The sequence below is a fragment of the Nycticebus coucang genome, chromosome 2 (assembly GCF_027406575.1).
Source record: "Nycticebus coucang isolate mNycCou1 chromosome 2, mNycCou1.pri, whole genome shotgun sequence".
In the NCBI taxonomy this organism is placed as follows: Eukaryota; Metazoa; Chordata; class Mammalia; order Primates; family Lorisidae; genus Nycticebus; species Nycticebus coucang.
In genome coordinates this window covers 173,000,010-173,013,092 of record NC_069781.1, presented here as the reverse complement: position 1 = coordinate 173,013,092, position 13,083 = coordinate 173,000,010, and the positions used below count along the sequence as shown (strand labels likewise).

Sequence of the window (13,083 nt, the reverse complement as noted above, 5' to 3'; positions counted from 1 at the left end):
GCAGCCAGTAAAAGTAGTTTCCCATAAAAAGCAGAAAACTGTGGTGGGAGCAAAACTTCTCAATGTATAGCTCCTTATACTGTCTTGAGATCTGAACCATGTGAGTATGTTAACCATTCAAAAAATGTCCATCCTTATTACATCACCCCCTGCTTCCTGTTGCAGGCTGTGCAGCCATGACCTCCACAAGCCCTCCTCCCAGCCTGGCAGAAGTAGGAGCCACTTCTCTGACCCATTCAAATGAAGGTGAATAAAGGACATGGTCACACTACAATGCCTTTATAAGAGGAAGTTTTATTGTTAATTATTTACCTTAATAGTTTCAGAAAGAGGAACAGATTAGCTCAGTCCAACATGATTGGCAGTTGGCAAAATCTAGTGAAGCAAGTGTTCTGATTGCTAAGGATTTAATTTGGATGCTTTTAATACTTAGCCATCTAACACTTTAAACATAATCCAGAATAAATGCATCATCTCTTTCCCTTTCACTTTAATACCACACCTACCTCACTTTAATATGGAAATATCTTCATCAAATATGATTTCCAGAAGAACAAGTTCCCTGGAGAGTAAAGCCATGAAGATAGTGCATGAAAAGAAAAACTCAAAATAAAACTCTGTATGATAATTTACTAGTCTAAGGAAATAAAACCTTCCAATATATTAAGAAATAAATCCAGTTACAAATGCACTAATAGGTCTATGTGGAGAGGTTCTGGTATAGTAACTGAAAATGGCCAGCTATTTACAAGATACACAAGCAGGAACAGTGCACCTAGCCCAGCAATGGCCCTCAGAAGCCAAAAGTGTTCTCTCCGCTGTAGGCCACATACAAGAATCCATCTTCATCTTTTTCCTTCTCGTAAAGTTGTCCCATAGTTAGGCTTGAAAGAGAAAAACAAAAAACATCATTGAAAATTGGGAGTCCCAAGTGTCAAGAGAAAAAAGGTGTCCTGGGGATAAGGAACTTGACCCTTGGTGGTAGGTAATAAATATTCCGAGTATCAGTACCTGCTGTGCACCTATAATGGTGTTTTACAGAAAGGACAGGGAATCGTGGGAAGTTTAAGATAAATTAGGTCTCCCAGAAGGCAAGGCTCTTTGACATCCTCAAGTAAATGCTCTAAAGAAGCCAGCTCCTTCTATGGGCTCTGGCTGTTCAGCATATGAATATCTTTTATTTATTTATTTATTTTTGCAGTTTTGGGCCAGGGCTGGGTTTGAACCCACCACCTCTGGCACATGGGGTCGGCGCCCTACTCCTTTGAGCCATAGGCGCCATCCAGTATCTTTTATTTATTTGTTTATTTTTTGAAACAGAGTCTCACTCTGTCGCCCTAGGTAGAGTGCTGTGGCAGGATAGCTCACAGCAACCTCAAACTCTTGGGCTTGAGCAACTGTCTCGACTCAGCTTCCTGAGTAGCTGGGACTACAGGCACCGATCACCATAACCAGTTAGTTTTTCTATTTTAGTAGAGACAGGGTCTCACTCTTGCTCAGGCTGGTCTGGAACTCCTGAACTCAGGCAATCCACCTGCCTCGCTGTCCCAAAGTGCTAGGATTATAGGCATGAGCCACAGCACCTGGATAGTATCTTGTAAATGACAAGGGCCAGGAGAAAAAACTAAACAAAGCGAAGAACCAAGAGACCCATCCTTGAGTAGGTGAAGAATCCTGGTAAGTAAGAGTATCCTGCGCTCTCCTTCATGCTGGTTTATTTGAAGATTTATGGTTTGTCCCTAACATGACAGGTATAAATGGGTTTTACTCTTGTGGATGCTCCTGGACCAAAACCCCTGTGCCCCCAGAGATCTATATCAGCAGCATCAAAGAGAACTTACTCTCCTCATGGGTAATGCAAAAAGCTCTCCTTGATCTGGAATCCAAGGAAGCCTGCCCAACCTCCCAGTGAACCCTCCAGAAACTGCTATTTCTAAAATGAAACGTGTGGGTAGGAAAGCTGGCTTTCCCTAAGCTGTAAAACAGACTGCAGCAGAGGAGACCTAATCAAGTCCCCTGCCATGGAACTAAGTTGCCGACTTGAGTAAAACTAGTAACACCTGGCACCCCCTGCAAGCTCTGGCCCACAGCTCTACTATCAGAGACAAGCAGGAAGTGCTAACATGTGCCCGTGAATTGTGGGGGTCAACCAGAACCAGCAGTGAGATGCTCAGGATGAGACATGTGAGGTCACTAGCCTGGACAGATCACAAGAGATGCTTAAATATGAAACTCAGTAAACTCAGGATGGGAGGTAAGGAACCCAGGACCCTGTGTTGCTGCTTTGCTCCCAGGGGCTGAGTGGGAGCTCCATGTAACAGGGATGCAGGCCACATTTATAAAGGGAGAGTTTTCTTCCTGCCCCACTTGCAAGCTGACCTCAGATGTGGGTAGGAAGAATTATTAAGTATAGTCTGGGGGTGGATGAGTATGAATATGAGATGCTTTGTCATCAGCATCTTATACAATAAAACAACACACCCCCTGTGAGGATCTCTCAACCTGGAATTTGTAAAGTAAGGACCGACTAGAATGGCGCTGTTGGGCAGAAACTGCTGCTGTGACTGAAGTATCATACATCCCTGCTGTCCACTACAGTAGCCACTAGCTACACAGCACTTGAAATACGGCTCATCTGAACTGGGACGTGCTGTATGTGTAAAACACCAAGATTTCACACTTAGATCAAAGTAAAATATCTCAATTTGATTACATGTTGAAATAAAATTTGGCTATACTGGGTTAAACTACATTAAAATTAATTTCACCTACTTTTTCTTTTTTTATTTATTTATTTTTATTAGTATTAGATCATAGTTGTGTACATTAATGCGATCATGGGTACTTTTACTTTTTCACATGGCTACTAAATATTACAAAAGCATCTCACATGCTACTTCTTTTTCTTTTTTTTAAATTATTTTTTATTAAATCATAACTTTGTACATTGATGCATTTATGGGGTTCAGGGTTACTGCTTCGATCACATGCCATTTCTATTGACAAAACTGCCCTAGACATTGTGAGGACTTGGGGGGCAGTGGGTAGAGGGAGGAAACCCTGCTCATGAGAACACCAACAGCAGTGGGTCTCAACCTTGGCTGCACCTCAGAATCACTGGGGAGTTTTAAAAACATCTCCATGCCCAAGACCCACCCCAGACCAATTAAATCAGACTCTGGAGGTGGCACCCAGGCATCAATATGTTTTAAATGCCTAAGATGATTCCATGTGCAGTCAGATTAAGAAGAAAGATGCTTGTCCTTTTTTTTTGAGACAGTCTATGTCGTCCTCGGTAGAGTGCCGTGACGTCACAGTTCACAGCAACCTCAAACTCTTGGGCTTAAGAGATTCTCTTGCCTCAGCCTCCCAAGTAGCTAGGACTACAGGCACCCACCACAACACCCAGCTATTCTTTTGTTGCAGTTGTTTAGCTGGCCTGGGCTGGGTTCGAACCCGCCACCCTTGGTGTATGTGGCTGGCGCCATAACCACTGTGCTACGCCCGCTGAACCGATCTTTTTTTTTTTTTGTAGTAGAGACAGAGTCTCACTTTATGGCCCTCGGTAGAGTGCCGTGGCATCACACAACTCACAGCAACCTCCAACTCCTGGGCTTAAGCGATTCTCTTGCCTCAGCCTCCCGAGTAGCTGGGACTACAGGTGCCCGCCACAACGCCCGGCTATTTTTTTGTTGCAGTTTGGCAGGGGTTGGGTTTGAACCCGCCACCCTCGGCATATAGGGCCGGCGCCCTACCCGCTGAGTCACAGGCGCCGCCCCTCCCAAGATTATTTTTACCCTAAAGGTTGGGAAAGGCCAGAGAGAGACTCCACTTTTCTCTGAGACTCCTCTGAGATATCTCCTCAGAGATAATGATAAAACAATTACAGTTACTGCCACAACTCTTTACCCTACTTGGTTCAAGTGCCCAAAGCGACCTTGATGATACCCCACTGCCATTACCAAATGAGTTTAGACACACACAGTAGCAGACATGTGATGCCTGTGTAAAGGACCCAGTTAGTCATTTGGGTCCATCTGACTAAGTTCTCTTTTCCTAGCAAGTGAGAAACCCTCGTACAATGACTCTAAATCCCACTGCTAATTAGAAATATCTGAAGAGTTTCATAACAACAGTGGCCCTCCCCAGGCTCTCTCTTGGGCACACTGCCCACAGTGAGCAATGATGACCAGTGAAGACAGGCTCCAAGACCTGAGCTCTGACTTTTGGCAGGATAGGGGGCACACAATCATGTGGTTTCTGTTCCTTTCCGGCTTTAGATTCCATTGTCTTTTAAGCAAAACCTGGGTCTATCAATTTATTCGAGCAGTGTCTTAGCAGTTATAGAGGCTGATAATAAAAATCCTAATTATAACACCAAGCCATGCCAAGCACTGTTCTAAGCACATTATATATATAAGCACACATATATATTAGCTCATTTATCCTCACAATGGTATTATGACGTTAGATACCATCATAATACATAATTTACAGACAAGAAAACTAAAGCACAGAGAGGTTAAATAATTCACCCCAAGTTACTAAACAGTGAGAAATTCTTACCAGCCAGCTGTGCTGCCTCCAAGTGACTAAACAGTAGACCTATCCTAAAGACCTACTATTTGAGTCTTTGTATCTTTTGTAGACGTCTTTCTTAGCCTCTCATACAAATTCCCAGGTAAGGTTACTGCTGCCAGTCACTGTGGAGCAAAGTCTTAGGGCCCTTTCCTTCAGATTCTGTAATCTGACAACTAGATGGTCATCCCTAATGACTTAAGAGTTCAGCATTGTTTTCTTTTTCTGTCAGGTGACCTCATGTGGGAACTCAACTACACTTAGCTGGCAGCAGCACAGCATCCTTATGCTCAGGAGAGCCCTTGGGTGAGGAACTTGATAACCAACAATGCTCAATGCTAAACACCTGCCTGGTTTTGAGGCTTCCCTGGGTGTCATGAAACAAGAATGGCACATTTGTACAGCACAATGATTTGAAAACAGCACTTACAAGAGATCAGACTGCACATATGCAGAGTCAGAATAAAGAGGCATGGAGCCAAAAACAGCTGGGCCACAGAGTTAAAAAAAGAAAATTTAACTCTTAACTTTTAAAAATTCCCATTAGAGGATATTCAAGTAGAAGCACAGGGGACAAAATGTGACCCTAGTCAGCAGGCAGTCTATGAGAAGGCTGGCAGTGTCCATTTAGGACATATTCCATAAGCCTCAGAGAAGCTGGATTCCCTCTCAGAATTCAGAGGCTGAGCTACACCGCACCGAGAGGCCAAGCCGGGATGCATGAGGCGGCTGAAGTACAGAGGCAGCTAAGTGCACAGGCTTGCAGGATGGCCTGACAACTTGCAAGCAGCTATGTAATCCCGAGGCTTCCTGTTACTGGAAGGTGACCGTACAACACACCCAAAGATAGCCTCCAGTCCCTTATATTAATGCACACTGCTGTGGCATTAAGTACCACATGCACTCATTTGAGAAGGATGCTGCTCCAGATACCAGAGGCTCTGAGTACAACAAGGGGGAAAAAAGGGAACCGCCAATGGCAGATTCAAGCTGTGGAACCTCTAAAGTACTGAGTGAAATGAGCCTCAATTGCCCACTAAATGAGCTCTGTCCCCTCTATCCAAGGTCACACAGATACAGGTAACACCACTTCTGGAGTGGAGAAACTTGTCAATAATAAAGGCAAATTTCAGTAAGATCCACATTGAAGAATAGTCATGCTGCTAAAGGCAAATATCAGTTTTATGCTACTCAACAGCCCTATGGAATTGGGGGAAGCTTACACAGAACTGCAGGGATACCCAATCCCTGTAGAACCTGCCCCTGCCCACAACCAAGGGCAGGTCACGGAGGCTGGGCCGCCCTGGGCTGATGAGCACACATGGCCACCCATCTGCCTTGGAGCTCAAATGCTTCCACTGGACCTGGATTCATCTGGGGTGAGGGAGGAATGGGAGCACTGAGGGGATGGAGGGGTGAGATGGGAGGGTGGGAGGGTGTGAGGATGGTGACCACTACTATGGATCCTGGAGTTAATAAGGCCCTGAAGACTCCCTGAGATCCTAAATATAAAGATTAATTATTGGTTGTTACCTTTTATCAGATTTTTCTGATGTAGATAAACCCTGGTCTTAAAGAGGATTTACCCAGAAATGATCAAAAATACTAATTTAAGGCCTGGCACAGTGGCTCACACCTGTAATCCCAGCACTCTGGGAGGCCGAGATGGGTGGACTGTCCAAGCTCATAGTTTCAAGACCAGCCCGAACAAGAGCAAGACCCAGTCTCTAAAAAATAGCCTGAGCCTAGAGGCAGTGGGGACCTCTAGTCGCAGCTTCTCGGAGGGCTAAAATAAGAGAATCGCTTGAGCCCAAGAGTTTGAGGTTGTCATGAGCTATGACACCACAGCACTCTACTGAGGGCTACAAAGTGAGACTTTGTCTCAAAAAAAAAAATGCCAATTTAAGCACATTTCTTTAAAAACGATGAATGAGGGCGGCGCCTGTGGCTCAGTGAGTAGGGCGCCAGCCCCATATGCCGAGGGTGGCGGGTTCAAACCCAGCCCCGGCCAAACTGCAACAAAAAATAGCCGGGTGTTGTGGTGGGCGCCTGTAGTCCCAGCTGCTGGGGAGGCTGAGGCAAGAGAATCGCTTAAGCCCAAGAGTTAGAGGTTGCTGTGAGCCGTGTGACGCCACGGCACTCTACCCGAGGGCGGTACAGTGAGACTCTGTCTCTACAAAAAATAAAAATAAAAATAAAAACGATGAATGAACTATAAGACATAACTTCTTCTTACTTAAGACCTCTTTAAGATCCAGAAGCAGGTAAACACCATAATCTTAAATAATACAGGTTTTCCAATATCAAATTATAAAATCTTAGAGATATTTTATTTAATAATCTCCTGTTTTTGTTTTAAACAGGGGATTAACTCTTGTCTATATTCTAAACAAGGAACACTGCCAGCTCTAAGTTCCCTCTAAGGCCATAACTGGGAAACTTATACACTTATGTTCCTTCTCAAGTTCTGCCTGCACGAAGGCATGGTTCCTCTTCCATTTTCAGCACGATTCTTGACACAGCCACCTAAGCAGATCCAACTTTCCAATGCTAAATAGGCAAAGGCAATTGAGATTCATCCCTTTTTTTAAAAAAAAGGAAGAACTCAGAAAGTACAGACTTGCCCCATCTCTATTTCTAGAATCAGTATTTTATATTAACTATTCTAAATAATAACCATGACACTTTAAAGATTGCCTATGTTTCTGTTCTGCTTCAAGGCAGAAATAACTGAAGTTACTTCTGTTTAGCCTCAGGCATAACTGATCTTTGTTCAGACCTGTAAGTTAAAGCGGTTCGAGGTTGGGGAGGGCTCCTGATTGCCTGGATTCATCCTTTCTCTACTCTTACTTCTCCAGCCAGTCTTTGAGGCCTACAAACCCTGGATGAAGCTTAAAGAAGGCTCTCAATTGCCTAAGCTGAGGAAGAGGCTGCTAAACTGCATTAGGGAAGAGATGGTGAAGGTGAGTCACACCAGCTTTAGGAAGGAGACCAGCCCTATGGCAGTTTTGCTTGTGCTGATATGAGGTGACCAGCCCTTGCGTAAAGCCCTATGACATCACATGACTCTTGTTTATAAACAAATTTGTTTTTAAGAATAAAACTCCAAAGTGAACAAAGAACAGCTGCATCAAGTACAGGGTAAGAAGCCATCAACTGGGAAGAATAGCCCCAGCTGGTGACTCATTTCCTGAAGGGTCAGGACTTGGATTCTTGATTACTTTGTCCTAAAATACTGACTTGGGTCACTGGTACAATCTGCTTTAGAGGGGATTCTCACCAGACGGGAAAGGCAAATGGAACTTGGAAAGAAAATGGCCCTGAAACAGCCCTGAAAATCATTTCCAATCCTATTTATATTTTTGAGAATAACCAGGGAGGAGGTAGTTGCTAAGACCTGTAGCCATTTTAATTGCTAGATTACAGTGTAGCCATCAGAGTAATCTTAATGTCTCAAGAAGTCTGCTTCATTTCCTACAAGAAGTACCTGAGAATTAGAATTGAGGAAAATAAACTGGATGCCATAGATCTTAGTTATCTACTTCCATTAAACTGCCACCTCCAGGAAGGAGGAAACACAGAGTCACCAAGGCTCTGCAGAAGTTGCAGGTGGTATGAAAGACTGACCCCTCCCATAACCTTTTCTTTCTTTTTGTTTTTTTTTGAGACAGAGTCTCACTTTGTAGCCCTCAGTAGAGTACCGTGATGTCATAGCTCACAGCAACCTGAAACTCTGGGGCTCAAGTGATCCTCTTTCTCAGCCTCCCAAGTAGCTGGGACTACAGGCACTGGCCACAACGCCCAGCTATTTATAGAGATGAGGTCTCTCTCTGGCTCAAACTGGTCTCAAACCTGTGCGTTCAAGCAATCCACTTGCCTTGGCCTCCCAGAGTGCTAGGATTATAGGCGTGAGCTACCACGCCCAGCCCTTTCTCCTATAACCTTAGGGGAAGCTAAGCATGACCACAGATGCTCAAGGCTTTCTCCCCTGGTGAAGTGTATACCCAGCAACACACTGCCCAGCTGTCTGGGAACGAAAGCTAGAAGAACCCCACGGGTGACAAGATTGCCCCTTGGCAATACCACAGCTTCCAGAACTACAGCTATAGCAGACCAGTGGCACCCAATGGGCAGGCCGTGGCCTGGTTGCTCAGGCTGAAAACTGGCTTCCATTTCTCCCCTGCCCTGTCTCTCTACCAAACAGCAGGAAGTAGAGGTGGTGGAGATTGAGAAAGAGGAAATCGACCAAAAATAGCCACAGCTCTCCACCTTTGATAGAAATAAGGTCTGGAATGTGGTTTATACCTGTTTTGGAGCTTTCAAGGATTTTTAAATGGGAACATATTTAGGCAAGCTGGGCTAGTTCCTAGAACTTCTGGGAAAAAAGAAAAAAAAAAAAAAGCTTTCAGAAGGGTTACTTCTAGGGAGTAAAAAATGAAACCTAGTTTGGGTCGCTAAGATGTGGCCAGGAACTCACATTCACAGGAGATGTAGGCCAGAATTAGGCTCAGGGCCTAGAAAGTACACAGTCAAAAATGGAAAAGGACTGACCAGGCGTTTAGACAGAATCAGATCATTTTCCTTTCCCCCAGGGTACTAAAGCTGGGCCATAAAATACACAGAAAAGGGGAGTTCTAATGCCCCTGCCTAGATTCAGGCCCCAAGTTATAATCCCAAAGATTTCTTCCAGGCAGCAAAACAGTCAGTCAAAGGAGGTGTTGCCATGGGTAGTATAAATGTGTAAAGAGACCTCAGAGTCCTTTACTACAGAGCAGCCACTTTATCAGATTTGAAGATCAGGCAGCTACAGACTCTATGGCAAAGAGGTGACTGAGTATGGAGAGGAGGCAAGTAGGATGATTAACTCAGTGCTCCTGATGGACAGGGACAGGACTGATTTCATACATTTGAAGAAATTTCATTTCAGGCCTCAGTTCTTCCTACACCTTAAGTACAAGTAATAAGTCTTCAATTGTCTTAAAGGACCCTGGCGGTATAAGGCTGGGTTTCACCACTGTTTTCTTAAAGTCCAGGCCTTGTTCTATTTCCTTTATCCAAAGTGCAAAAATACAGATTTTCAGTAAGGAGTTTCCCTAAGAGTTTTCAGACTTCTACTAAAGTTTCTAGTTCTATAAGAAGCCAAGCAGATACCTAATACCAGAGGACCCATTTAATAAATACCTCTCACCTGGACTGTGGGACTGTCTTATCCACAAACAGGAAGATCGCCTTTTCAGAAGGAAGCTGGATCCTTTTCCTGATGATCCACATGAACTGAGCCACAGTGATATCAGATGGAACCAAGTACTTCCGTTTGTCAATGTCAACAATCTGAGAGCCTGAGACCTTTTCCACAATCACCTAGGAAAGTATAGAAAGGTCAGGACTGGATTTCCTGAAGTGAGGCTCTGACATCACATTGCCAGGGAGCTGGTGAACAGAGTGTGGGCAAGGAGGTGGGTGGGAAATGCACCCCTGACTTACTAACCACACACTCTGGAGGTTAGGAGTTGATATAAATGTGTTACAGGGAAACAGTTAAGTGCTTTTCTGTGGTCAATTATATCCTCATTCCTGATTCATAAAGAAATACAGCTTTTCAACATTTTATCTGGGCAGACTTGAGAATATCTGGTGATGGTTTCATTTATAGCCTGTTACTCTAGGCCCGGAGAATGCTCCCCCTTCACAGTACAGAAAAATTAAGATCCCAAGAAACATAGGAGACAAGAATGGATGGGTACTGGTAATGCCTGGCAATCCCAGCCAGCCAAGAGCCAAGCTCTTCATTTGGCCTGTTGCTTTTCTCTGAACAGGCTTCAAATCTGGCCCTCCTGCTCCTTACCCAGAGGAACTATTTCACAACCAAAGAGCTACAAGAAGCTTTGATGTCCTTTAAAAAATCAATAAGGATTAAAAAATCTATCTCCTTCACCATGGAAGAAATATGGGATCATATTTATTATCGATACAGGGGAAAATACAGAAGGGGTTTTCAGCAGCTTTTTATGTTTTCTGATCAGGTAAGGAAGACACGGTCCAGATAAAGAAAAGAAACTACAAGTTAGGTAAAGATCCTAGTAGGCTCCCATCCAAGTACTAATCAAAGCAAAAGATTATGTCCTGATGCTAAAGTACCCTTTTAAAACTTCCAAGCCCAAAGTGATAATCTGCCTCTATCATCATTCCCCAAAGTGGCAATGACCTGTTGCCCCGTCCTAGAACACCGTTCCTTACATAATTGGCGAGGGAGCCCTGAGGCTGCAGACAGCTTGCTGGCCTAGATCAGGAGATTCAGCACGAGGCACACTGAACAGCACCAGCCCGAGCCCCTCACGCCCGAGCCCCGGGCGTCCCCAGCCTAGTCTGGCCCGTCTGCTACTATAACTCAGCCTGGAACCTCAACTTGTCAACTGTTGAATGGCCTTAAAAAGGACCCTAGCTCCTAGACTACTGGGGTGACAGCGAGGTGAGGAGGCGGAGATTCCAAACACTCACCGGAACCCGGTCGGGGTACTTCGCTCGGATCTTCGCGGATTCCACACATCTGTGCTCTGTGGGAGAGATACACTGGGCTGACCACCGCGCCTGCCCAGCGGTCGGTGCCCGGGCTCCCAGGCCTCCTCCTCCCGAACCCTACGCACACCCCAGGCCCTCATTCCGGCGTGTCCGCGGCCGCGCTCCTCTGCCCTCTAGCTCTCGAAAGGGTGTGTGGAGGGTGGCATAGGGTCGGTCGGCAGCCGCCCAAGGCTCCGGGTCCTCTGCGACTAGAGCCCAGAGAGCTGCATCCGCCCCGCCCGACCCGGCCCGGCCCAGAGCGGCCCGAGTGGGGGAGGGGGCCCACCCGCCGCCCCGACACCCTCAGTCCCGGCCCGCGGCTGAGTGCTTACCCAGTGAATGGTCCTCCTTGAACATCCACTTCATGGCGGCGGCGAGAAGGGGATGGCCGGCTCTTGGAGCCGCGGAGCTCAGCGCACAGACCACAACAACAACGACAGCGGAGGCAGCGGCGGCGTCGACTAAGCGGCAGGCGGGACTTCCGGCTCCTGGAGCCTAGCAACCAGCCAGGGGCGGGGCTTCCGGCCCCATTCGCCGGGACCGAGCGCCGAGGGGGCGGAGCCTCAAATAAAAGGGCGGAGCCGACGAGGGCCCCGGAGGGTCTTGAGCGTTGGGAAGAAGACAAAGTTGGTTAGGGGACGTTTGTCAGAGTATTGCCAACTCCGGGAAGGAATGTTCAGGGAACTGGTGACAGGAGTAGGACCTCGGGGGGTGTTGGTGACGAGAAGGGCATAGCTGATAATATAGGGCTCTTACAGAGGGCTGTTTGGGGGTGTGACTGATAGTATACGGCTCTTTTAGAGAGCTGTTCTAAAGGGAAGTCGGGTTGGGGCATTGGTGACAAGAACGGTATTTGTGGGTATATATAACAAAAGAGGGATCTCTAGTGGTTGCCAATAACAAGGGGGCCTGTTTCAGACGTTGACAGTATTTGGAGTGGTGATTGATTTGGGACTCAGTATTGGGGGTGATGATAGTTTGAGAGCACTGTGTGGGGAAGGGTAGCACCAGAAGCCTAGTATTAGGGCCAGCCTTAATAGATAACCTTGAACCTAGAAATTGAATTTAAACAAACCACATTTCCTTCCTTTGTTCACAAATAAATACTTGAATAAATAGTTAAGAAAAAGGTGGCACAAATATGCACTTGAAGAGTGTAACATCTGATCATAAAGAGACTCCTTAACCAAACTTGCAGAGGAATTAGAAGCGGCTGTCAGGTTTGGAGAATTTCCTTGAGAGATGGTCATGACATAAGTTTCCTTGTTTGGCCGTGGGAGTGGCTCAGCAATCACAACCTGGGCTGTGCGTGTGTCAGCTGCCTCAGCAGGTGCCTTGAAGTTCTCCAATCAGTGATGTTCATTGCTTTCTTCCAAGCCAAGTGATCAGGCATTCTGGTATGGGTCATCATCTTGTTTATGAGCTGGTGAATATGTATGGAGGATATTCACTTAATTGAGCACATGAACCCTACCACGTGCCTGTGATTCTGATGCACCTGTAAGGCCTGTAGGTTTGGCTGTTGTTCATCATTTCCTACAGATGAAATTCCTGATTGATGCTGTGGAATCTAAGTTCATTCTAAAAGTATTTTTGTTATTTTAAGATTGTGTGTCTGAGTAAACAGAATAGGTTTTTGGTTTTGATAAAATGAAAAATTGTTTTGAATTTCATGCTTAGAAATTACTGTTGTTGCACCTCCAGGTGCTGGGGGGAAAAAGTGAACAAGACAGAAAACACACTTGCTCTGTGGAGTATGTCTTATCTCTACTGAGAAAAGACAAAAATTAATGTGTCAGGTAATGATAGGTACTGTTTAGAAAAATGAGGCAGGATAAGTGACTAGTAGAGAATGATTGTGAGGTGAAATGCTAATTAAGTGATGGGTATGCCTGGTGTGGTGACTCACAGCTGTAATCCTAACACTCTGGAAGGCCCAGGAGGGTG

General features: G+C 45.6%; 1 protein-coding gene across 1 annotated transcript; it reads right to left on the bottom strand.

Moving 5' to 3' along the window:
• Positions 1-274: 274 nt before the first annotated feature.
• On the bottom strand, positions 275-11,619 carry GABARAPL2 (GABA type A receptor associated protein like 2). Its single transcript, XM_053608217.1, has 4 exons — positions 11,469-11,619; positions 11,077-11,132; positions 9,767-9,939; positions 275-884 (listed from the first exon to the last, which is right to left on the bottom strand). Exons 1-4 carry the CDS (start codon positions 11,500-11,502, stop codon positions 794-796), a joined length of 354 nt encoding a protein of 117 aa, XP_053464192.1. The 5' UTR covers positions 11,503-11,619; the 3' UTR covers positions 275-793.
• Between the last annotated feature and the right edge of the window lie 1,464 nt (positions 11,620-13,083).

Bases quoted from the DNA above. Each gene is read 5' to 3' on its own strand.
- GABARAPL2 (XM_053608217.1), bottom strand. From the start codon at position 11,502: ATGAAGTGGATGTTCAAGGAGGACCATTCACTGG. The intron at 11,133-11,468 runs GTAAGCACTCAG...TCTCTCCCACAG, and splicing joins CAAGGAGGACCATTCACTGG to AGCACAGATGTGTGGAATCC. The intron at 9,940-11,076 runs GTGAGTGTTTGG...ATACTTTCCTAG, and splicing joins AGTACCCCGACCGGGTTCCG to GTGATTGTGGAAAAGGTCTC.